This window comes from Lissotriton vulgaris, chromosome 7, assembly GCF_964263255.1.
Source record: "Lissotriton vulgaris chromosome 7, aLisVul1.2, whole genome shotgun sequence".
NCBI lineage: Eukaryota > Metazoa > Chordata > Amphibia > Caudata > Salamandridae > Lissotriton > Lissotriton vulgaris.
Genome location: NC_141695.1, coordinates 1,333,929,828 through 1,333,953,917, shown reverse-complemented (window position 1 = coordinate 1,333,953,917; position 24,090 = coordinate 1,333,929,828). Strand labels below are relative to the sequence as shown.

Sequence of the window (24,090 nt, the reverse complement as noted above, 5' to 3'; positions counted from 1 at the left end):
CAAGCCCGCCTTCAACAACCAGTCGTCGAGGTAGGGGAAGACTGAAACCCCTAACCTGCACAGATGAGCTGCGACCACCGCCATCACTTTCGTGAACACCCGTGGGGCGCTGGTAAGGCCAAAGGGGAGCACGGTAAACTGAAAGTGCTTGTGGCCTACCGTGAACCGCAGGTAACGTTGGTGGGCCGGCAGGACGGGGATATGAAAATAAGCGCCCAGGAACGAGCTCTATGGCCCCCTTGGCCAAGAGGGCCGTAGCTTCCTCTCGTAGAAATGTCAAGTGATCCCCTGACATGTGGTGGTATCGCGGTGGGATGGCTGGAGGGGTCGCCTCGAAGGGGAGGGAGTAGCCCCTTCGGACGATTTGCAGCACCCACCTGTCCGATGTGACAGTGCGCCAGTGGAGGTGGTGATGGCGAACCCTGCCCCCCACAGGCGTCACATGGGCCTGAAAGCTCAGACTAGGAGGGTTTTGAGGCGGATGCTGCAGGGGAGGGTGTGGACTGGCCTCGCCGTTGTCCCTTGACCTCCGCCACGGCAGTTTCGACGTCCGCCACCGTGCTGGACGGTAGTCTGTGGCCTGTGGCTGGCAGGACGTGTGGGGGTGCCCCTTCCTTGGCCATGAAAGGAGTGAAAAACAGCTGTTTGCTGGCGTGGGGCCTAGAGGCCCAAGGACTTGTCAGTAGCCCTGGAGTCCTTAAAGCGCTCAAGCGCATGGCCTGCCTTGTCGCCAAAGAGGCGACGGCCATCAAACGGTATGTCCATAAGGGTGTTCTGGACATCAGCCGAAAAGTTGGTGGACCTCAACCAGGCATGGCGACGAATCGCCACCGTTGTTGCCATCACTCTGCCCAGTGAGTCTGTGGTATCCGGTCCACACCGGATGGAGTACCGTGCTGCATCTCGACCCTCCGCAAGGGCTTGGGTGAGTTTAGTCTGGACCTCCGCCGGACATTGTGGCAGCACGTCCGCGACTGTATCCCACAAAGAGTGGGTATAACGGCCCAAGAGGCACGCGGTGTTGACTGACCGCAACCCTAAGCTCAGGGAGGAGAATACCTTTTTTCCGTATTGCTCGTACCTTTTAGATTCCCAATCGGGGGGAGCCGTCGGGAATGCGGTCTGGGAGTTAGAGGCCTGGATGACCAGGCTCTCGGGGTGGGATGGGTAGACAGGAAGCAAGGGTCGCCCGGAGCCGGGCAGTGGCGTCTGGCCACGTTCCTATCTACAGGCTGACCTGCAGCGGGCTTGGACCAAGTGCCCAGAAGAACGTCAGACAAGGCCTCATAAAACGGCAGCAGAAGCTCGGCCGAGCTTGCCTGCGGTTTAAGGACCTCAGTGAGGAGGTTAGTCCTCACGGCCGCGACGGGGAGCTCCAGGTCCAAGGCCTTGGCCGCCTGCGTCAGTACCACACTATAGGTAGCCCCCTCCTCCGTAGCCATGGTAGGAGGGGAGACAAGACCAGTGTCCGGCGAGGTGTCCAGACCACTGGCCTCCCCAAGCTCACCTGTCCAGTCCTGATAAGACTGGCACTCCTGTGCCAAAAGGTCCTCAGACACCTCCCAATCCCCCTCGCCACCCATCTCCTGAGACTCAGGACCAAAAGATGGGGCCGGGTCATAGAAGTAGAAATCTCCCATTGGTGTCGAAAGCGGCGCCGAGCGGCACCGTTACGGCACCGGACCCGAATTGAGGGAGGGATCGGGGACGGCGCCGCTCTGAGGCGGCGCCGGGGGAGCCACCCTGGGGGCCGGAGCCGGCGAGGTCGACCGGCGACGACCCGGATCCGGACCCGGATCCTGTGGGGGCCTGCGGCGCCGGGACCGAAGTCACCGGCGGCAGCGGGACCAAAGCATCCGACCCGCTGGGACCCCCAATGGGGGCCGCTGGGCCCGAAGGCACCGCGGAGCCTGACGGAGGAGTGAGCGACCTCATGGCCATGAGGAAGGCCTCGATCTCCTCCTGTGTCGCGTTCTGCCCAGGGACTGACGGGTATGAAGCAGGCCGTGACGCCCGCGGCTCTGGTGGAGCCGTGAAGGCGGTGTCGCCCGAACCCCCGGCCGCGTCACGCGAGTGTCGGGGGGAGTCGGAAGAGCGATGACATCTCTTCGACTTCTTGTGCTTTCCTGAGGACTTTAAGCCCGAAGACCGAGGTCGACTCCCGGAGCTATGGTGGCTCCAACCCCACGACCGGTCCCTCTACCTCCTCGCGGACCGGGACCTCGAGCGGCGCGGGACCGACTACCGGAGCTCGAGTCGCTTGCGGGACCGCTCCCGCCTAGCTTTAGACGACAGTGCTCGACAGTCGGAGCAGGGCTCGTCGTCGTGGTCGAGGCCCAGGCAATGAAGACACTGGCGGTGGGGGTCGGTAACTGACATCAGGCGGTCGCAGTCGGCGCAGTGTTTAAACCAGGCCATCCCTACCGGCGGAGTCGTTAGACTTCGAAAAGGATCAAAAATGATCGAAAAAGTTTAGTCAAAGATTGACTAAGGGGTACCACTTTTTCCGGATCTGAGCTTGCTGGCGTAGAAAAAAGAAGAAGAACTGACGTCAGCGCGCGAGGGCGGCATCTAAGTACTCCGGCGACGTCATCCCGGCGCCAACGACGGACGCGGAGCCACAGATGATGCCTACCGACGCGCAGGGGTACTGCTACGCAAAAGTTTCCGGATCCAGTCTGACGCCTGGGGATATTCTAAGGAAAGGAATCTAATACTAACCCGGTTCTTTCAGATGAAGCATGAGATGGTACACTGCTGCCAGGATGTAGCCAGGGGCCTGGTGCAAGTCACATGTGCGGTGGACCAGCTGCGGCCAGCAGCCACTGGTGGCACATGACCCTTCAGCTCACTGGAGGATGATGGGCAATTAGCAGGAGCAGCATCACTCCACCCATCCCACAGGACAGACGTCGTAGTGTGTTCAGGGGAGAGCAGCCGATGCCTCAAAGGAGGGCAGTGGGCACCCTGAGCGAGGGGCAACAAGCTGTGCACGCAGACGGTGAAGAGCCATGAGTGGCACATGGCAATTTGTAAGGTAACCCATTGCACTCTGACGCATGTTTGTGAAAAAGACTTTGACTGTGTATTGAACATGTGCAAGAAATTTGTACTCACATAGTGTGCACGTCAGGCTGTGTGACGGAAACTTTCCTGCACCGAAGGAAATAAAAACACAGTTTTGCACCAATCTGTAGCATTGTGTCATCATTACTCACCTAGAAATAGTTCTGTGTGATCTCGTCTTGCCTCCACTAGAGTGCCTATCCTGTTGGCGATGTTGTGTACCATGGCACACACGACCACGATTTTGCAACATGTCTCGGGCTGTACTGTAGTGCTCCTCCACTCTCATGCAGGCAGCAAAAACGGCTCTTGAGTATTCCAAATGTCCTCTCAATGGAATAGCAGGTGGCTGTGTGGGCACTGTTGTACCTCCGCTCCCCAGCGGTGGCTGGATTCAGGTACGGACTCAGGATGAAGTCACGGACAGCATACACACAGTCACCTGCAGGGTGAGAAGAATCAGGTTAAACACTGTCCTGCCACTGCTGTGCTTTACTGGTGTGTCCTTGTGACTAAAGCATTTACCTAGTAGGTAACCCTCACCAAACTCCCAAATTGTGAGTCGTCGGTGAATACCACTGTGTCGAAAGATGAATGAGTCGTGGGTGCTGCCTGGGTATTTCGCAACTATGTCAGTGAAGATATGTTTGGCATTGCACACAACCTGTATGTTCAGGGAAAGGTAAGACTTGCGATTCCTGAACACATACTCATTCTGTGAGGGGGGAATTAGCGACATGGGTCCCATCTATATAGCCAATTACGTGGGGGAATTGTGCCATCTGGTAGAACTCCTGCTTGGTCTGATCTAGTGCCTGTTGTGTGCTGGGGAATTTGATGTGGTGGTGCAGCCTCTGTACCATTGCATCAAGGAACGCGTGGAAGAAGCGCGACAGTGCACTTTCAGAGACCCCTCCTGCAGTGGCTATCGCCCCCTGAAAACTCCCTGATGCCAGTAAATGCAGTGAGCACAAGACCTGTACATGGGTGGGGATGGTGTGTGTCCTGCGTGAGGGGTGTTCTAGTATGGGTTTGAGCTCTGCTATTAGGTCGAGGATGCGGTCTTCTACCAGCCTGTAGTTCACATGGATCTCCTCCACAGTCCGCTGGAATAGAGTAATGTGAAGATCCTTTCCTGGCGTCTCTTTCTCTGTGCAGCAACTCTGATTCACAGCCTCCTGGCTATCACATACAGGCCTGCCATTGTGAAAAAGCCCTGTGGCATTGTGGGCCGCTTTAAATAGGTTGCACCTGGTTACCATCTGCTCAGACTTGGTGGTAATTGCGATTAGCAAAATTGCAAATTTCGTGAAATCGCAAATTGCGATTTTTTCATGTATCTCATTTTGCGAATTCGCAATTGGAGAACTCCTTAATTGCAATTTTCGCAATTGGCGTGTAGCAGATTGCAAGTCCACAAAAATATTCGCAGAATCTATACCTCCCAAAATTGCCAATCGCTAATTTTGCGCTCAGGATGGCTCTTATACATAGGGATGCTCTGTTTTGCGATCGCAAACACAATTTTCTTGCGATTCACAGTGTTTGCGATCACAAAACAGCTTCATACATATGCCCTAAATGCTCTCTTTTATGGTAGTGTGGGCGAGCAGTTCAGGGATACTCACAAAACTTCGAGTCAGATCCTGGGTAGATTTTGTTGAGTTCTCTGTCAAAACACCACGTGGCCGGATAAGAAGGTAACAAGATGCAAGACTATGATGGACTTTATAATCTTATTATGAAAAAGCATCTGTTCAGTAACAGTGTTTCTGAAAAGTTGCATTAGTACTTGGGGAACCTAGGTCCAGTCCCTCCCCAAGAACTGGGAAAGAGGGCTGAACACTGGGTCAAGACTAGCGTGAGAAAATTACAAAAAACAATTTGATGGACAGAATGTAGATCAATGTCTTACATTCACCCCAGTACAAGGATCTGGGCCTAAATCCATCGTTTTTTGCACTCCACAACACCCTGGGTCAGATAATGGCTTTATGCAAATCAGCTCTGACCCTGTGCCCCATGGGAACAGTCCAGTCCGAACTACAACAGCCATATCTTTCCCAGACCGGAATCAAGCATCCGAGGACCGGACCGGTTTCGAGGTAACACCTCTCATCAGCCCGGCTAGCTTGAATCCAGTGGTGTGGAGGCTCTGGGACCCACGTCAAGACTAGCGTGCCCAAGAAGTCTCATGAATGAGGTGGCCAAAAGAAAGGGGTTGCTAACTCCCCTCCGCATCGCCCTCCCCCAAGAAAAAAAGTGGGCAACCGGATGGAAAAAACAAAGTCTTCTAAAGGCCCCCAAATACTTGTTGAGGTGGGTGGGACATGAGTCAATACACAGACCAACGGTGGTTACCAGGGTACGAAACTGGATCCCAGGAAGGCTTGGTGCATGAATCGCAAAGCCAATGGGCACTGAACTGGCTTCCAAATAGGCTTCCTCTAGTGCACCCCCAGTTAAAACTGGGGTGGTGAGTCTCCAGGTCCAGGGATCCTTGGTGTGCCCTGGCCAGGTTAGGGAGCACACAAACTACTTTAGTCTAAGAGGGTGGGGTGGATGTAGCTGGCCCAGTAATCTCAGGAATACAGACAACAGCCTCATTAATGGAATTAGTGCGGAAGCATTGAGAGAGATACAGGTGCAAGTGTCACCATGGTGACTGAAAAACTGATAATCTTCACAACAATACCTTACTGGACAAACTTATTCAGTCACCAACGCTGATAATGTGACCAAGGTTCATTCCATGGCTATGTAGTGGGGAGGAACTATTGGCCAAAAGAAGGTTGTCGTGTCCTCTGCAATTCCTGTTGAATGTTTGCTATGGACTGATCTGGAGTCCTCAGTGTGGGCTGATGTACAACTAACATCCTGCGCAGCCGTGCTGGAATCCTTGAATGGGTGTGCGTAAAAGCCAGAGCACAGAACAAAGTCCAGGGTTAAAAAGAGGTGTTGGAGTCTGGAATAAGGGCTTAACCCTTCAAGAAGACTGGGAAGCCTGCTTCTAAACAGCCATAAGCTCAGGCCCCCTCTCCTCAGGGAGAAGACCTGTCAGCCTGAAAGGGAACTGAGCCGCAGAAGGTCCAGCTACGGCGTGCCCTCAATGGATACGTATATGCAAAAATTGCCGTGCTGTTCCTAAGAGAACAAGGGAAGATTAATACAGTGATGCAAATGTGAATGGAAGGGCAGCTCGAGGTTAACCCTGGGAATCCATTTTGTTGGATTTAATGCCCTCACACACCCTTTCAGGTGTCATGCTTCATCATTTGGGCCTGCTCCTCGTTGGGTCGGCGGTGCAATACCATACGGGCAACACCTCATAGAGGGGCTCTTTGGCGAAGATCTTTTTCCAACAGCCATATGGATGAAGTGCGGGTATGGGACCAGAATAAAGGGTAGGAACTCCTGTATACTGAGGCCAGAAAGCCCAAACCCGGTGCCATTAGGATAGTGGTTGTGCCTCAGCTGTACAGCAAGTTTTTACTCTCATTGGCCCATGACATCCCCCTAGCTGGGCATCTCGGCCAGAGAAGAACTTTGAGTAGATTAGTCACCCACTTCGACTGGCCAAGCATGCCCCAGAAGGTTAAGAAGTTTTTAGACTCCTGTGTTACCTGCCAAGCCAGTGGCAAAGCAGGTAACCACCCAAAAGCCCCATTAATTCCACTTCCAGTGGTTGGGGTTCCTTTTGAAAGGGTAGGGGTTGATGTTGTTGGCCCCCTGAACCCTTCATCAGAATCAGGGAACAGATTCATACTGGTGGTAGTAGATCACTCCACCAGGTATCCTGAAGCTAAACACCTTAGGACCGTCACTGTTCCTGCAGTTGCCAGAGCCCACTTTTACAAAATTGATTTCCCCAAGGAGGTGGTGTCAGACAGAGCTAGCAACTTCATGTCCGGCTACCTAAAGGCCATGTAGGATGAATGTGGTGTGATGTGCAAGTCTACTACCCCATATCATCCACAAACCAATGGTTTAGTCGAGATTCAACAAAACTATGAAAAGTATGATCATAGGACTCCCTGAAAATCTTCATAGGAGATGGGATGTCCTTTTGCCATGCCTGCTTTTCACTTACAGAGAAGTACCTCAGAAGGGAGTAGGGTTCAGTCCCTTTGAACTTCTATTTGGGCATCCTGTAAGGGGGAATATGTGACGATACAACACAATCAAAATGATCGCGGTACGTTACATTGCAGTTTTTACAACTCAAGTCGTTACAACGACTTGCGCTGGAGGGCACTGGACTTAGGAGTAGTATGATTTACTCTTCCAACACCAGTCTATGTACAGTAGGGAGGTGTTGGAATTGTAAATCATACTATTCCTTAGGTTAGAGCACCATTCAGCGCAAGTCGTTGTAATGACTTGCGTTGTAATAACTGCGATGTAAAGGCATTGCGATGCAATGCCCACGTGGTAATGGATGTTTTCCATAAGGGGACCACTGCATCTGGTTACGGAAGGCTGGGAAAGCCCTCTCAAAGAGCACAAACAGGACATTGTGGACTATGTGCTTGGCCTACATTAAAGGATGGCAGTAAAGAATTCAAAAACCTTGAGGAAGGCCAAGAGCTCCAGAAACATTGGTATGACCAAAATGTTGCACTGGTGGAATTCCAACCAGGGCAGATGGTATGGGTCTTTGAGTCTGTGACACCTAGGGTCTTTCAGGACAAGTGGAGCGGTCCCTACCCTATCCTTGAAAGGAAAGGTGAGGTCACCTACCTGGTAGACCTAGGCACTAGCAGAAGCCCTCATAGGGTCATCCATGTCAACCACCTTTCTATGACAGGGCTGATGTGACTATGCTCATGGTGATTGATCAGGGAGCAGAGAGTCAACCTCTCCTACAACCCAAAAGATTAGGCAGCCTTCTTAGACACCCTCCCTGCCCAACAGCAAGCTCCAGGAGCAGTATGCGGAGCTCTTCTCCCTAACCCCTGGTCAGACTACCTGGTGTAGCCATAATATGGACACTGGAGACAATACACCTGTCAAAAACAAAATACATAGAACATCTGATCCACTTAAGGAGAGCATCAGAGCTAAAGTCAGCAAGATGCTGGAATTGGAGTCACTGAACCCTCTGAGAGCTCCTGGGCCAGCCTAGTTGTTAGTCCGGAAACCTCATTCCAAGGGTAGAAAACCAGAGCTGAAGTAGTGTGGACTACAGGGGCCTCAATGCAGTAACCAAGATGGATGCACACCCAATTCGTAGAGCTGATGAGCTAATTGACAGGTTGGAGGCAGCCAAATTTCTTAGTACCTTTGATTTTACATCTGGGTACTGGCAAATCAGTTTTACCCCAGGAGCAAAAGAAAAGTCAGCAGTCTCAACCATACATGGGCATTATCAATTCACTGGTATGCCGTCTTTGGAATAAAGAATGCCCCTGCCACCATCCAGAGGCTGGTGAATAAAGTCCTTGCTGGGTTGGAAACTTTTGGTGCAGCATATCTGGACAATATTGCTGTCAATAGTTCCACTTGGCAGGATCACCTAATCCAACTTGTGAAAGTCCTGAAGGCTTTGCAAGCTGCCGTCCTCACTATCAAGGCAATCAAGTGGCAGATAGGGCAGGGCATAGTTGTATACATGGGCCACTTTGTAGGGGGAGGCCCAGTTCAACCTTTACAGCCCAAAATCCAGACAATTATGGCCTGGGAATCTCCGACAACAACTTAGACTCAAATCAGGGCATTACTTGGCTTGACCGGGTACTACAGGAGGTTTGTGAAGAGGTATGGCACCCCTTCTAGTACTTACCTCCAAGGAGAGGCTAAAGAAGATAAACTGGACAGAGCTACCAAAAGGCTTTTGACACCCCGAAAGAAGCAAAGTGCTCAGCGCCCATTCTTAAAGCTCCAGATTATTCAAAGCAGTTCATAGTGCAGACTGATGCCTCTGAACATGGGATTTGAGCAGTTCTTTCCCAGACCAATGATGATGGCCATGACTTGCCTGCTGATTTCATTAACAGGAGGTTACTCCATAGAGAGCAGCATTGGAGTGCAATTGAGAGGAAAGACTTTGCTGTGGTTTCGTCCCTGAAGAAGCGGAGACCATATCGGTTTGGTACTCACCTTCTTGTCCAAACCGATTACCATCCTTGATGCAGATGAAGGGTGAAAATCTCCAACTGCTGAGGTGGTCCATCTCCCTGCAGGGTAAGGACTTTACAATGGAGCACAGACCTGGGACTGACCATGCCAATGCAGATGGCCTTTCCAGATTTTTCCACTGAGTTGATGAAGCCTCTATTGGCAAAGGATAGTCTCATTCTCTTTCATTTGGGGGGTGGTGGGAATGTAAGAGTTTGCCACTTTTTGACATGTTCACTCCCACTATTTTCATGGTACCTGATGCAATTTGACAGAAGTGCACTGGGTTCCTGCTATTCAGGTCCTCAGTGCCAGATCTCTTTCACAAAAAAACTGTACGATTGTGCCCCCAATTGGCAATACCTTCAGTACCCACTGTAAGTCCCTAGTAAATGGTACCCCTGGTACTTAGGCCAAGGAGGCTAAAGTGGGTCCCCAAGGGCAGCAGCATTTATTGAGCCATCCTTAGGAACCCCTCATCACTATTATGCAGACTGCCATTTCAGGCTGCATGAAAACCTACTGCCTACTAGTGTGCTGGCTGACTAGTTTAGACCAGCTTGCCACCACAGACAGGTGTCTGACCTCCTGCAGTTGAGAGATCGAACTCTGTGAGGGCAGACACAATGCCTGCTCCGGCCGGAGGTGTTGCCACCTACTCCAAGCAGGATGGTTGAGAAATCAGCACATCAAAGCAGGAGGCTTCAAAAGACTCTGCCGCCTTTGAAATGTGACCCAAGGCTTCCCCACCAAAGGAGAAATGCCACCCCCTGCCCTGGGACCATATGGCACCAGAACAGGCTGAAACTTAGCTAGTCAGGAGGTGTGTTCCCCCATCCGACTAGTTCCACCCTAAGGGGGGCTACCTGAAGTGAACAGAGAACTTGGAATTCCACCATCTTGGGTTTGGTGGAATTAGGTTCATTAGGTCAGGGTTATGCTCACTTCTAACAGGTAGCGGTCATACAGAGGGTGTAGACACACTAAAGGTAAGGAGCCCAATGCCTACTACCAGTCACTCGCCTAAACGACCCTAAATTGAGTATTTAGGAGACACACCTGATGCCACTAACTCAGATTCAACGATCCAAAAGAAGAGCCGGGAGACGAGAACTGACGACTGCTGCATGTGTCAGTCTCAACAATCGTGACGGAGTGACTCGTCCTGCAGCTGAGCAACTACCATGAATGCCGGTAGACTGCAAGCCCTTTCCAAATTGCTAGCAACCTCTCTTGGAGTAGAGAAGCTACTCCCCTGCAGTCCGCAGAAACCGAAGAAGCAAAGTCTAGTTCACAGAGTTGCCGCTTCCCAGCCAGAACAACACAGAAGGCCCCCAGGAATGTGTTGAAGGTCAGATTTGTCAATCCACCGAGTAAGAGTACACCAGGACTCACCAGAGCGGCATAGGACCAATACCCGGGGTCCGTATCCCTTGCAACCACCAAGGCCTGTTTAAGTCCTGTCGGGACTCTAATAGCACCGAGAATATGGAGCTGTTAAGGGACATCAGCACTGCAGAGACAAACTTAAAGAGCGGCCTAGCAGTCCTGAGTTTTGCACCCTCAAACGGCGAGGCTGACAACCGCAAGGCCCTAGGAAGCAGAGAGGCCAGCCAAACCTTCTACTCAGCACCCGAGAGCCCAGCCCGGGTGCCTACGAACTGGCTGTACCCCCATGGTCCCAGGATCCTTGTGACCTGAGCTCCCCGTTAGGAGCTCCCAGACTTGTCCCAAGTCATCCTCTGCAGCCTGTGTCTAGATAGACCCGCTTCTTTTCACTGGCGTGGTGCACAAAGTTACCAACCCGACCAGAACCTCTGCCCTGTGTTGTCCCAGATAAGGTAATGAGTAACTGCTGGCGGTACTTTGGACCTTGCTTCCCTACCACCCAGAAGCCAACCGTAAATAACTGTATGTAACATATGCCTTTTCTCCCATAGGGAAGCATTGCTGCCTAAAGACGCATATAAGTGAACTGTTTGCTTGCCTATAAAAATCAATTTTTAAAAAAGTACTTACTTGATAACTAAGTTCTTGGTATCAAAATGTACATATAAATAAGTTATTTTTCCAAATTGGTCTCAGATTTATTCTCGAGTTGTGTGTTTTATTTATCGACTCTGTGTGTACAACAAATGCTTAGCCCTACTCTCTGATAAGCAGAAATTGCTAATGCACACTACCAAAAAAGAGAGCATTTAGTATTCTCATTTTTCCTCTGTAAACAAATAAAGGTTGCCTGGACTCTGCACAGTGTACCTCGTTTTGGTCCACTATATAAAGAGCCCGTTTCCTACAGTGTCTAAAGTCATTAATCCTGTTACTGTCCGGTTACAGCTCTCTCTGGCATGGAAAATGCAGGATTGTTATGCATTACCTGTAATACCCTTTTCCTGTTTAAACTTTCTAATGTGAATATAGAACAGGAAGACCAACATGAGGAACACTGCTTCATAGACTCGGAATAACAGCAAAGACATTTATACACCATTTGGCTGGCTTGCCTACGAGCCTGATCGTTACTCCTGGATTCATGAAACAGGTTTACTTGCTGACATACTGTGGGCTGACATTACTGACAGCACCCTATCAAACTGGGAACTAGCAGTGTGACCCGAAGAGCAATTCCTTCTGTGCTTGCCCTTCAACCTTCAGTGGCAATTTTGTTATCGGAACACATACTGAGTTGCCGTTTGGAGCGCTGGACCAGAGGCATGAGGGTGTGCAAGAAAGTGGATGCTGGGTACTTTTGGCTGGAACATTCCAGAACCTAGAACCCACCTCTCTAGCACCCTATCTTTTAAGCTCATGCAAACACGTTCATGAGAGCCAGTAAGGAGTGATCAGACTTCGTGATCCAATTCACGTGCTGACACCTGATCTATCCCAACCGCAAGCGATCAGATCATGAGTTATGGTAGAAACTTGTAGAAGGCTCTTCTTCATAGTGAGGGGATTTTCCCCACAATCACCTCGCCACTGTGCAACTTCCAGGACATCCTGTACCAGATTCTGATCTTGGTGCTGGAAATCCTGTTTGGAACTTTCTGCCGATAGCCACCTTACACCAGACTCTTCAACCTCATGTCTGATTTCATTTACGTCGAACAGTTTCCAGAATCTATTTGTTACAATACCTTGGTGATTTCCCCACCTGAGGCCACTACCAACACAGGCCATTTACTGGAGTTATTTTCTGCCACCGCCAAGCAACACCTTTTTATTTTCCCCACCCATCTCCAAGATTGTGCCTGCAACTCTCCTATTTCCAGTTCTTGCTCTCTTTCTAAGACTTTTTAAAAACATAATCTATACTGTCCTGTTCCTTCTCCCATTCATGGGCCTTAGAATTGAACACTATCTCATGACTCTACATGTGTCTACTGCTCATCATTGCAAATCTGCACCCACAACATTTTAAGTACCTCACTATTTGTAGACTTGACTGGTGGTGTGGTGTTTGATTAATTCCCATGTAGACTGACTGTTGCTGCTACTTCAGGTGAAGTGCAGAATCTGCCAGGGACCTCACTTCTCATGCCCCCAACACCATCCTGTAGGAGTATTAATTACAATAAGTAATCAGCATGACACAACTTCAATTCAACTGTATTTCCAAGACCCGGTTGTCCCCCATCGTATTGAAAATTTAAACGGATATCTAGTTTGATGTTGCTCACCTTTCTATCTGAAGATATTGCAAGGTCAAGGGACCTTCTGAGGTTCTATTTGATGGCACAAGGGAAATAAATTACATGTATGGAGCTTATTCAACACCGCACAGGCTATTTGTCTTTTTCTGGCCTATTCCAAATGATCCAACCAGTTGGTTTATGCAAACCATAAAAGATATAAGTGACATAAAGTGACAGTAAAGGCTGGTTGAACTATACAGAACCACAAACCGTATTTGAAGAAAAAAGCCACAGCACATTCATCAGCCTCTGCATACACACAGTCGAGGCATTTGCTTCCTTTTTCTTCAAAACTTAACTTTTCTTCTACAGGTGCAGCTGACCCGGATTTCCTAAAGGTAGATTTCATTTGCCAACAATCATTGGTGTACATTTTAGAGTTGGCTGATAGAGGTGCTGAACCATATTGTTTTGGGACCATTATCTTCCCTTCTCATAAATACAAAGAGGTGTCTTATAGTGAAGTCTTACACTTAAACTCTTAGGTTTTCATGTAGCATTAACAAATGGTATCTGTGGCTACTTTAAACACACTAAGACACAGGTAGGTAATGGGATTTGCCCAGGATCGCAGAATTTATTCAAGTGGAGAATTTAAGAATTTTCTCACCAGTCGCTTCAAAACGAAAGCAGCCTGTTTTATTACAAATGATGAGGAGCGCAACTGGACACTTGAGTCTCCTTGTCAGTGCAGATATCATATAGAGGAGGAGGAGGGCAAGTGTGCTGGGTGTGTGCTGCAAGTGTTTCCCACCACCCTATGTCCCTCACATTCCTCTCCTTCAGTGCATGCAATGCTTTCAAGGATTACACATGAACATGATACTTTAACCAATCAAGCTGGAAAAATCATTTGTACTCTAGCTTAATGCCACGGCACACATGCCCCCCCCCCTTCCTCCCGTTAAGGTGCAAAAACACTTGTTGAGCTTGGGAAAGGCAGGTTGGGAGGAACCGGTTAAAAAAACAATTAAAATAAGGCTGAAGGTGCCAAACTTGATAGAGGGCATTCCAAAGCCTGGGGACAAGGGTGAGTGGTACAATTTCCTTTTACATTGATTTCTTATAAATAGAAGTAAAAAATACATACAAAATTAATATATACATGTAAGAGCCATGTGTGTCTTGTTCGGAGAGGCACTGGTTTCCAGGTAGTGCTTCAAAGGAAATGTTAAGACTCTAGAACTGGACAAAGTGGAAAAAGCCACCAATTTTCAAGACCTAGTCCCATGCACTTCCACTGACTCAAGCCAGGTTGGTACAGGAAGTACTAGAACTAAATATTCAATTAGACTCCGTGGTCCTGGATGCCAGGATGGAATAGCAGCAGGTGGAAACTTGCTGGTTTATGTTCAGCCATGATCATTATTTGTCCAGAAGCTCAGAAGTCCATGGGAATCCTCCACACTATATCACCAGCTGTAAGCAGTTGCACTGTATGCAGAAAGGGCTATGGTGTCATCTCGCCATCTGACCTTTCCTTGTGGTCAAGCATCATGCATGTCCGGAATGTCGGAGAGGATCATCGGCGAGCCAAGCTGCAACTCTTCCTGAAGCGATTCCATGTCAGCAGGGTTCATTCTGTGCACCTCCAACCAGTCAGCGAGCAGTGAGGCTGACAGAGGAGCAGAGTCTACTTGGCTATGGAGAGCATGAGACAAAAATATGAAGATTAGTACTTCACACTTAGCTCGCATTTTATTTAGCTTTTTGAAACTGTCTTAAGGTCCTTGAGAGAGCAGAAGCAAGAGAGAGAGCGAGCAGAAGCAAGAGAGAGAGAGAGAGCAGAAGCAAGAGAGAGAGAGAGAGAGAGAGCAGAAGCGAGAGAGAGAGAGCAGAAGCAAGAGAGAGAGAGCAGAAGCGAGAGAGAGAGAGCAGAAGCAAGAGAGAGAGAGCAGAAGCAAGAGAGAGAGAGAGAGAGAGAGAGAGAGAGAGAGAGAGAGAGAGATAGAGATACCTTGTGCTAAAGCAGCCAGGAAGAACACTAAATGCCATCCATCAAGCTCATTATATGTTTTACCAGGAGGTCCAGAAAGAACAGGTGTGGAAGACAATGCTAGTTAGTGGAAAGGAGTGGACCAATACAGTGCTGGGGAGAAAGGGGATATTGTTATGGGGCGAGAAGGGGGTGATACTAGTTTGGAGAGAAGAGTATTAGTTACAATAGGTTATTTGGAGTGAAGGCTCAGAGGGCTATGTGGTTGAGAGACAGTAGTTTGAGGGGAATGATTTCTAGAAGAGAACCTTATCGAAAAATATAGCATGTACGTTACTACTCCATAGATCATGTTCAAAACAAGTACAGCATCAAGTTGCATGACTGGTGTATACCATAGAAGAGGTATCACTATATAAACACCTGTTACAACTGAATCTTTTTCCCAACTCATGTTGTGGATTCTCCCTCAGGCTAGTCTTGCTGCTGCTGCCACCTCTAGGTCTAAGAATATTCTCTCTGAACATGCAAAAGTTGGTGCCGTGCGAGTGTATTACAGCTCCTTAATGATCCTCTCGTCCAGTGTAAATGATTAAGCTATTTGAGGCACCCCACAAAGGACTTAAGGCTGAAAATATTTCACCATATAGATGAGCTAATCTACTATGGACTATTTCAAATCCACTTTCTTGCTGAGGGCTCCACAAGTTGACACCATGTAATTGTGTCAACTTGGCTATTTTCTTTAGCCCAATAAAGTTTCTTTGACTGGCTGTCGCCCATACCAAATATGACACTAAAACTGGGCAATCCTCCAAAAGTGGTAAACAGTATCTGGAAAAGCATCAGATGAGAACGTCGGAGACAAAATGAATGCTCCTGGTGAGGCCTTCAGGGATGAACATCATACTCCACAAGTGGTCTTATGCACAGTTGCCCAGAATAGACCTTAAAAGTCGCTCAGGCCCAAGCCACTCTAACGCATGACCGCATGTCCCATGCCTGCCCCACTTAATACCACTTGCAGCTACTGCCCTGCACCATGGCCTACCTCTCACGACTCTCCCCAACCATCTCAAATGACTGGTTCAAGAACTCTTCCAGGTCAAAGCCCACGCCATAGCCTGCGCCACTGCCTTTAGGTGTGACTGAAAAGACAGGGGGCAGGATATCCTCTACCTGTAAGAAAGAGAACAAACAGCGTCACTTTACGGCACACAAGCTTCAGCAAAGGCAATCCCATACACAGAAACAGTGTATAGAAAAAAGAAATACTGAAGCTATAAACAGGGCAAATGAGAATAACAGACATTAAGGTTATAAAAAAAACTATTTGCATAATAGACAACAGATACATTTGTTTACATGATTAAATATATTTTACAGCGTGTCACACAGAGCACGGGAATTGTTTCAGAGCATATGTTGTCCATAGTACTGGTAGACGTGCGAGGTGTTCTGATGCACAAGTTACTACTTGTGTAACGATATATCTGTAAGAGACATTAGTTAGTGATAGATTCCTTACCTTAGAATATCCCCAGGCGTCAGACTGGATCCGGAAACTTTTGCGTAGCAGTACCCTTGCACGTCGGTAGACGTCGTCTGCGGCTCCGTGTCCGTCGTCGGCGCCGTGATGACGTCGTCGGAGTACTTAGACGCCGCCTCCGCGTGCTGACGTCAGTTCTTAGCCACAGCTTTTCCGCGCCAGAAGCGCAGAGCCATGACAAAAACCAACACTGGTGCCAAGAAACTAGGGCCCTGAAAGGGGATGACCTTAACCCTAGATATCGGTTCGCAGAACGGGGAGGATGGGTGGGTCGGTAAGGAATCTATCACTAACTAATGTCTCTTACAGATATATCGTTACACAAGTAGTAACTTGTGCATCTGAAAGAGACACGTTAGTGATAGATTCCTTACCTTAGAATAGATACCCCAGCAATACCATCCCCGTGGTGGTGGGTCTGCGAACCAATAATCACACCAGAAAATCCTGGAGGACGGAACGGCCAAAGTAGCCGTCCCTCCGGACCTGACTGTCCAGGCAATAGTGTCTTGCAAACGTGTGCAGCGAGGCCCACGTAGCTGCCTGGCAAATGTCTTGCAAGGGCACACCTCGGCCCAAGGCAGTAGTAGTGGCCGTGGCTCGAGTGGAATGAGCCCTCAGCCCAACAGGGGGTTCCTTCTTAGCCAAGGAGTAACACGTCTGGATGCACAAGATAATCCACCTGGAGATGGTCCGCTTGTGCACCGCTTTCCCTTTCTTAGCGCCCGCGTACCCAACAAAGAGTTGATCATCCACCCTGAACTGTTGTGTGCGATTCAGATAAAATGAGAGCGCACGTTTTGGGTCCAGACGGTGGAGCCTCTCCTCCTCTCTCGAAGGATGCGGAGGCGGAAAGAAGGTGGGCAACGTGATGGATTGCCCAATGTGGAAGGCTGTGACTACCTTGGGTAGGAAGGAGGGCCTTGTCCGTAATACAACTTTGTCGGGATGGACTGAAAGGAAAGGAGGCTTACAAGACAGAGCCTGGAGCTCACTCACTCTCCTGGCAGAGGTGATGGCTACCAGGAAGGCAGTCTTCAAAGAAAGAAGGCGAGAGGACAGTTGTGAAGTGGCTCAAAGGGAGCGCACATCAGAAACGTTAGAACCAGGTTCAAGTCCCACTGAGGCATCACGAAGGGAACAGGAGGAAAGGTATGAGTGATGCCCTTCAGGAATCGATTAACGATAGGGGACTTGAACAAAGAAGGTTGGTCAGGCAGCCTCAGAAAGGCTGACAGAGCTGAAATATAGCCCTTGACAGTGCCCAGAGCAGAGCCCTGCTGGGCAAGAGAGAGAAGAAAGAGGAGAACCTCAGAAAGAGGGGCATTGAGGGGATCCACAGCCTTTGCTGTGCACCATGCCACAAATCTGTTCCACCTGCAGGCGTATACCGACTTTGTGGAGGGACGCCTGGCTGCCAGAATGATGTTGCAAACTTCAGGAGGCAAGTCAAATGGCCTCAACTGTCGCCGCTCAATCTCCAAGCATGGAGGTGGAGACTGGACAGGTTCGGGTGGAGGACGGTCCCCTGCTGCTGCGACAGAAGGTCCTCCTGAAGAGGCAGACGAACCGGGGGATCAACTGACATACTGAGTAGCTCGGGATACCAGTACCTTCGTGCCCAGTCCGGAGCCACAAGAATGACTTGTGCCCGGTCGCGCTTGATCTTCTTCAGCACTCTGGGCAGAAGTGGTATAGGCGGAAAGGCGTACAACAGACCGCAGCTCCACTCGCGACGAAAAGCGTCTCCGAGCGAGTGCCGCCTTGGAAATTCCAACGCGCAGAACTGATGACATTGCGCGTTCTCTTCGGTGGCGAATAGATCTAACCAAGGCTCTCCTCATCGCAGAAAGAGGCCTTGCGCCACGTCCGAGTTCAGACGCCATTCGTGATCCATCGAGCAATGATGGCTGAGTTCGTCCGCCCTGGCGTTCAGAGAACCTGCCAGGCGTTGAACCATCAGAGTCACGCCCTGATGTTCCAGCCACTGCCAGAGACGCAGAGCCTCCTGGCAAAGGGTCCACGACCCCACTCCGCCCTGTTTGTTGCAGTACCACATGGCGGTGGTGTTGTCCGTGAACACTTGCACTGCACTCCCTCGGACAGACGGGAGGAATGCCTTCAGTGCCAGACGAATCGCCCGCAGCTCCAACAGATTGATATGGAGCCGGGACTCTGCCGGAGACCAGAGTCCTCTGATCTCCGCCTCTCCCAAGTGGCCTCCCCAGCCCTGGAGGGACGCGTCTGTCACAACTACGTGCTCCGGTTGGGGAAGGGAGAGGGATCTGCCGTTGACCCAATCGCGGTCCGTGAGCCACCACTGCAGCTGTCTCGCAGTGCCCTTCGAGATCAGGACATGGTCGGACATGTTGCCCTGATGCTGGGCCCACTGAAACTTCAGGTCCCACTGCAGAGCCCGCATCCGCCACCGTGCGTGATGCACCAGAAGGATGCAGGAGGCCATCAGCCCCAGAAGCCGCAGCGTCAACCTGACCGAAACTCGGGATAAAGGCCCGAAGATCGGAATCAGAGTCTGTATATCCCGAACCCGCTGTTCGGGCGGGTAAACCCGAAACTGCGCTGAGTCGAGAACCGCTCCGATGAAAAGGAGCTTCTGAGAGGGGCACAGGTGTGACTTTGGCACATTGATGGAAAATCCCAGCAGGTGCAGGAGATCCGCCGTAGTCTGGAGGTGGCCGACGACTGTCTGGGGCGAGCCCGCCTTCAACAACCAGTCGTCTAGGTAGGGGAAGACTGACACCCCTAACCTGCGCAGATGAGCTGCGACCACCGCCTTCACCTTCGTGAACACCTGTGGGGCGCTGGTAAGGCCGAAGGGGAGCACGGTAAACTGAAAGTGCTCGTGGCCTACCGTGAACCGCAGGTAACGCTGGTGGGCCGGCATAACGGGGATGTGGAAATACGCATCCTGCAAGTCCAACGCTACCATCCAGTCTCCTGGGTCTAGGGCAGCCAAGACCTGAGCCAGTGTCAGCATTTTGAACTTCTCCTTCCGGAGGAAGCCGTTGACGTTCCTCAGATCCAAGATAGGGCGTAGGCCCCCTTTGCCCTTCTTGGGTACCAGGAAGTAGCGGGAGTAGCAACCACGTCCTACTTCTGGCCCAGGAACGCGATCGATGGCCCCCTTGGCCAAGAGGGCCGAAACTTCCTCCTGCAGGAGCCGCAAGTGATCCCCCGATACGCGGTGGTGTTGCAGTGGCATGGCTTGAGGGGTTGTCTCGAAGGGGACGGAGTAGCCCCTTCGGACGATCTGAAGCACCCACCTGCCCGAAGTGACAGTGCGCCAGTGAGAGTGGTGATGGCGAACCCTGCCTCCCACTGGCGTCACATGGGCCGAAAAGCACGGACTAGGAGGGTTTAGAGGTGGATGCCGCGGGGGCAGGTGTGGACTGACTCCGCCTGTTTCCCCGACCGCCTCCACGGCGGTTTCCACGGCCGCCGCCGCGCTGGACGACAGTTTGCGGCGAGTGGCTGGCGGCGCGTGTGGGGACGCCCCTTCCTTGGCCACGAAAGGAGTGAAAGGCACCCGGTTGCTGGCGCGGGCCGAGAGGCCCAAGGACTTGGCCGTAGCCCTGGAGTCCTTAAAGCGCTCAACCGCGTGGTCTGCCTTGTCGCCAAAGAGGCGACGGCCATCGAACGGCATGTCCATAAGCGTGTTTTGGACGTCTGCCGAAAAATTGGCGGATCTCAGCCAGGCGTGGCGTCGTACCGCCACCGTCGTAGCCATCGCTCTGCCCAGCGAGTCAGTAGTATCCAGCCCACACTTGATTGAATACTTGGCTGCGTCCCGGCCCTCCACAAGGGCTTAGCCGAGTTTGGCCCGTACCTCCAACGGGCACTCTGGCAGCACTTCCGCCACCGTCTCCCACAGAGAGTGGGTGTAGCAGCCCAAGAGGCATGCGGTGTTGGAAGACCGCAGTCCCAAACTAAGGGACGAGAAGATCTTCTTGCCATAGTTCTCGTACCTCTTGGATTCCCTGTCCGGCGGGGCCGGCGGGAATGCGGTCTGGGAATTAGAGGCCTGGATGACCAGACTCTCGGGGGTGGGGTGGGAGGACAGGAAACATGGGTTGCCCGGAGCCGGGCGGTGGCGTCTGGCCACGTTCCTATCTACGGGCGAACCCGTAGCGGGCCTGGACCAAGTGCCCAAAAGAACGTCCTTCAAGGCCTCATTAAACGGCAGCAGAGGCTCCATGGAGCATGACTGCGGCTTAAGGACCTCAGTGAGGAGGTTAGTTCTCACGGCCGCGACGGGGAGCTCAAGGCCCAAGGCCTTGGCAGCCCTCGTCAACACCACACCATAGGTAGCTCCCTCCTCCGAAGCCACGGTAGGAGGAGAGACAAATCCAGTGTCTGGAGAGGTGTCCAGGCCACTGGCCTCCCCAAGGTCTCCTGCCCAGTCCATGTTAAGACAGGCACTTCCTGGCCAGAGGACCCTCAGACCCCTCCCAATCCTCCTCATCCCTCATCTCCTGAGATTCAGGGTCGTAAGTGTATGAGGCCGGTTCGTAGAAGCTAAAATCTCCAAACGGCGTCGAGATCGGCGTCGTCCCGACGTCGGAACCGAATGAAAGGAGGCATCGGGGACGGCGCCGCCCGAGGACGGCGCCGGAGGGGGCACCACACGGACCGACGCCGGGGGGGTCGTAAGGTCCACCAGTGACGATCCATCGCCCGAGGAGGGTCCAGCGGCATCCTGCGGGCCCGAAGGCGCCGGGGCCGCTGTACCCTGCGGCACCGGGCCCGAGGGCACCGGCGGTGTCGGGATCGTGGGGTCCTGCGGCGCCGGGCCGAAGCACCCGACGGCGTCGGGGGTCGAAGCCCCCGACCCACTAGGGCCCCCAGACGGGTTCACTGGGCCCGAAGGCGCTGAGGAACCCGTCGGAGGAGAAAGGGACCTCATGGCCATGAGGAAATGCTCAATCTCCTCCGGCGTCGCGTTCAGCCCAGGGACCGGAGGGTATGGAGCCGGACGTGGCGCCCGCGACTCCCGAGGAGCCGCGTGGGCGGCGTCACCCGAACACCCGGCCGCATCGCGCGAGCGTCGGGGGAGTCAGAAGAGCGATGATGTCTCTTCGACTTCTTATGCTTCTTACCTGACGACTTGGACCCGGAGGAGTGGTGCCGACTCCCAGAGCTGTGACGGCTCCGTCCCCGCGACCTGTCCCTCGACCTCCCGTGGACCGGGACCTCACACGACGCGGGGCCGACTGCCGGAGTTCGAGTCGCCTGCGGGACCGCTCCCGCCTGGCCTTCCTCGAAAGGGCCCGACAGTCGGGGCAAGTCTCGTCGTCATGGTCGACGCTCAAACACGTCAGGCACAGGCGGTGGGGATCCGTCACCGACATGGTACGGTCGCACTCGTCGCAATGCTTGAATCCGGGCATCCCTACAGGCACCGTCGGAGTCGTACAGACTTCTAAATGGATCAAAAGATCACCAAAACTTAGTCAAAAAGTGACTAGGGAATTGCTCTTGCCAGATCTGCGCTGGCTGGCACGGAAAAAAGAAGAACTGACGTCAGCACGCGGCGGCGGCGTCTAAGTACTCCGACAATGTCATCACGGCCCCCACGACGCCGACGACGGACGCGGAGCCGCAGACGACGCCTACCTACGCGCAAGGGTACTGCTACGCAAAAGTTTCGGGATCCAGTCTGAAGCCTGGGGATATTCTAAGGTAAGGAATCTATCACTAACGTGTCTCTTTCAGATCACTTTTTACGGAATGGAATGCTGAGGTCTTGTAAGTAAAGTTTGGGAGCGGAGCAAATTGTGGGCTGATTTCAGAGGGACATCACTTCAGGAAGAAGCTGGAGGTCCCATTCTTTGGCTGTATTGAAATAAAGATGATTAGCACTACACAAAGTGTGATTACAACATTTCCGTGCCTTGGTGACGAGCAGTGCACAACCCACGAATTGCCATGGTGAATGGCAGTTTGAGAGGAACCCCCATTGCTGCCAGTTAAGTCTAATGATTTGCCCAGCACTGCCTTGAAACGGAAAGTGTATGTCTGTTCTATGTACTCTAAAATTCTCTTGAAATTTCCTTGGAAATTGGCATATTTTGAGCACAAAAGTAAACTTGGCTTTTATCATTGACAGCTGGTGAAGTATTGGTCACAAAGGAGCTGTGCACAGGTGCAACATATCATCAATGAACTGCCTTCCTGGAACTTCAAAAGCTTTGTGCTGGCCTTAGACAAGTCTGTTTGGTCACAAGCTCAACTGTAACTCAACAACAAATGGAATTGAAAGTCGCTGAAATAAAAGTGCCGCCCACCCTTGAAAAAGGCTAACATACATTCATGCAGATTATTATCGAATGTAAGCGAGCTGTGTTACATCAAATAAATACCTGTTCAGTGGGCAGCCTGATATGTTGAGACTACAGCTTACTTGGAATTGCTCTAGTTGCTGATCAGGAAGCAACTGTATTAATGTGACTGAAGGTCCTACACTACTTGGCTGGATAAGGCGTGATTATTATTAACAAGAGTACCGAATTTCAATTCGTTGTAGCACTGGTAATACCTTAAGCTTAAGGGAACATTTATTGTATTACTGGGGTAGATACACTTCTTGGAGTTTCTAGAATTAATGTATTATATGTCAGCAATTCCCAGATCAACCTGGGGAGTGCTATGTCGACAGAAAAATGTGTTTACAACCTGCACAGACCTTTCTATCTATACGTGGAGAACTCAAACTACTGCGGTTTGATTGTAAAAACTACTTTTTAAACTACATGAAGAGGTTTTAGATTCAGGGGAAAAAGAAAATAATTTGATTACACTCCTTCAGACCCAAAGGTTTGAGGATGTACAACTGAATTCAAAAGCCGGTAGAGAGGATACTCTAGGTGAAACCAATTTTTACTTAGATGCATGTGCTGACCTCGACACTTACTATGCTCCGAAACTGAATTTGCCATTATTAGGCACAGCTTTGTCCAAGAGCAAAAATACAGCCTTGAGCCCATTGATAGGTATGTAGCAAGTTTACACGATCTTTTAATGTCTTGTAAATTGAGCATATGATGTGACTAACGTACTAGAGGTCAGACTGTCATGAAAGCAAGTTGTACACGAATACAAGATTTATGTTCATGAACCACTGAAATACATTATGGCAATAGTGAAATTCCCCCACCCCTAACGTTTACCCACACAGTTGAAGGAATGGCAAAATTCAGACAATGACACAAGAGATCAATGATCCGGATACAATCTTAGACTTCTTTTATAAACCACTTCCAGACGGCTTGGACTCTGAAGTTCGGGGAATTTTGTGCACTCCGTTTGCTGCAAAAATCTGAAGTGACAAGGAGCGTTTTTTTTTCTCTGAAGTGGCTCACCAAGGTTAAGTTGGCAAGCGCTCGCATTAGGTCGCGACTACTCGTATTGAGAAACCTACAGCTCACATTGAGGATGCTGCTGCTCAAGTACAACATCTACTCGAGCGGCAGAATGAAGCAGCACCCTCTTTCTGCGCTGATTTATAGTGCGGGACAAACTCCTGGGGCTAAAAATCAGTGCGAGCACTACTACATGCCATACTCCACTGCTCGCGGAACTCAGCAGAGCGCAACAGAGCTTTTGCATTATTTCGCGCAGCAGAATTCCGCTCAGGCTTAGAACTGGCTAACACGAAATTGATCTGGTGCCAACACGAGCTTAAATGCAGGGGGAATGATCTGGAGGCA

General features: G+C 51.0%; 1 protein-coding gene across 3 annotated transcripts in view; it reads right to left on the bottom strand.

Moving 5' to 3' along the window:
- Nucleotides 1–13,427: 13,427 nt before the first annotated feature.
- Nucleotides 13,428–24,090, bottom strand: part of MAPK7 (mitogen-activated protein kinase 7) — a 70,473-nt gene continuing 59,810 nt past the window's right edge. For all 3 annotated transcript variants that reach the window (XM_086931973.1, XM_086931974.1, XM_086931975.1), the window contains 2 exons: nucleotides 15,866–15,993; nucleotides 13,428–14,519 (listed from right to left, as the gene is read on the bottom strand). In XM_086931973.1, coding sequence (XP_086788099.1) covers nucleotides 14,366–14,519; nucleotides 15,866–15,993 — 282 coding nt within the window. In that variant the 3' untranslated portion in view covers nucleotides 13,428–14,365. The remainder of the gene's footprint in view (nucleotides 14,520–15,865; nucleotides 15,994–24,090) is intronic.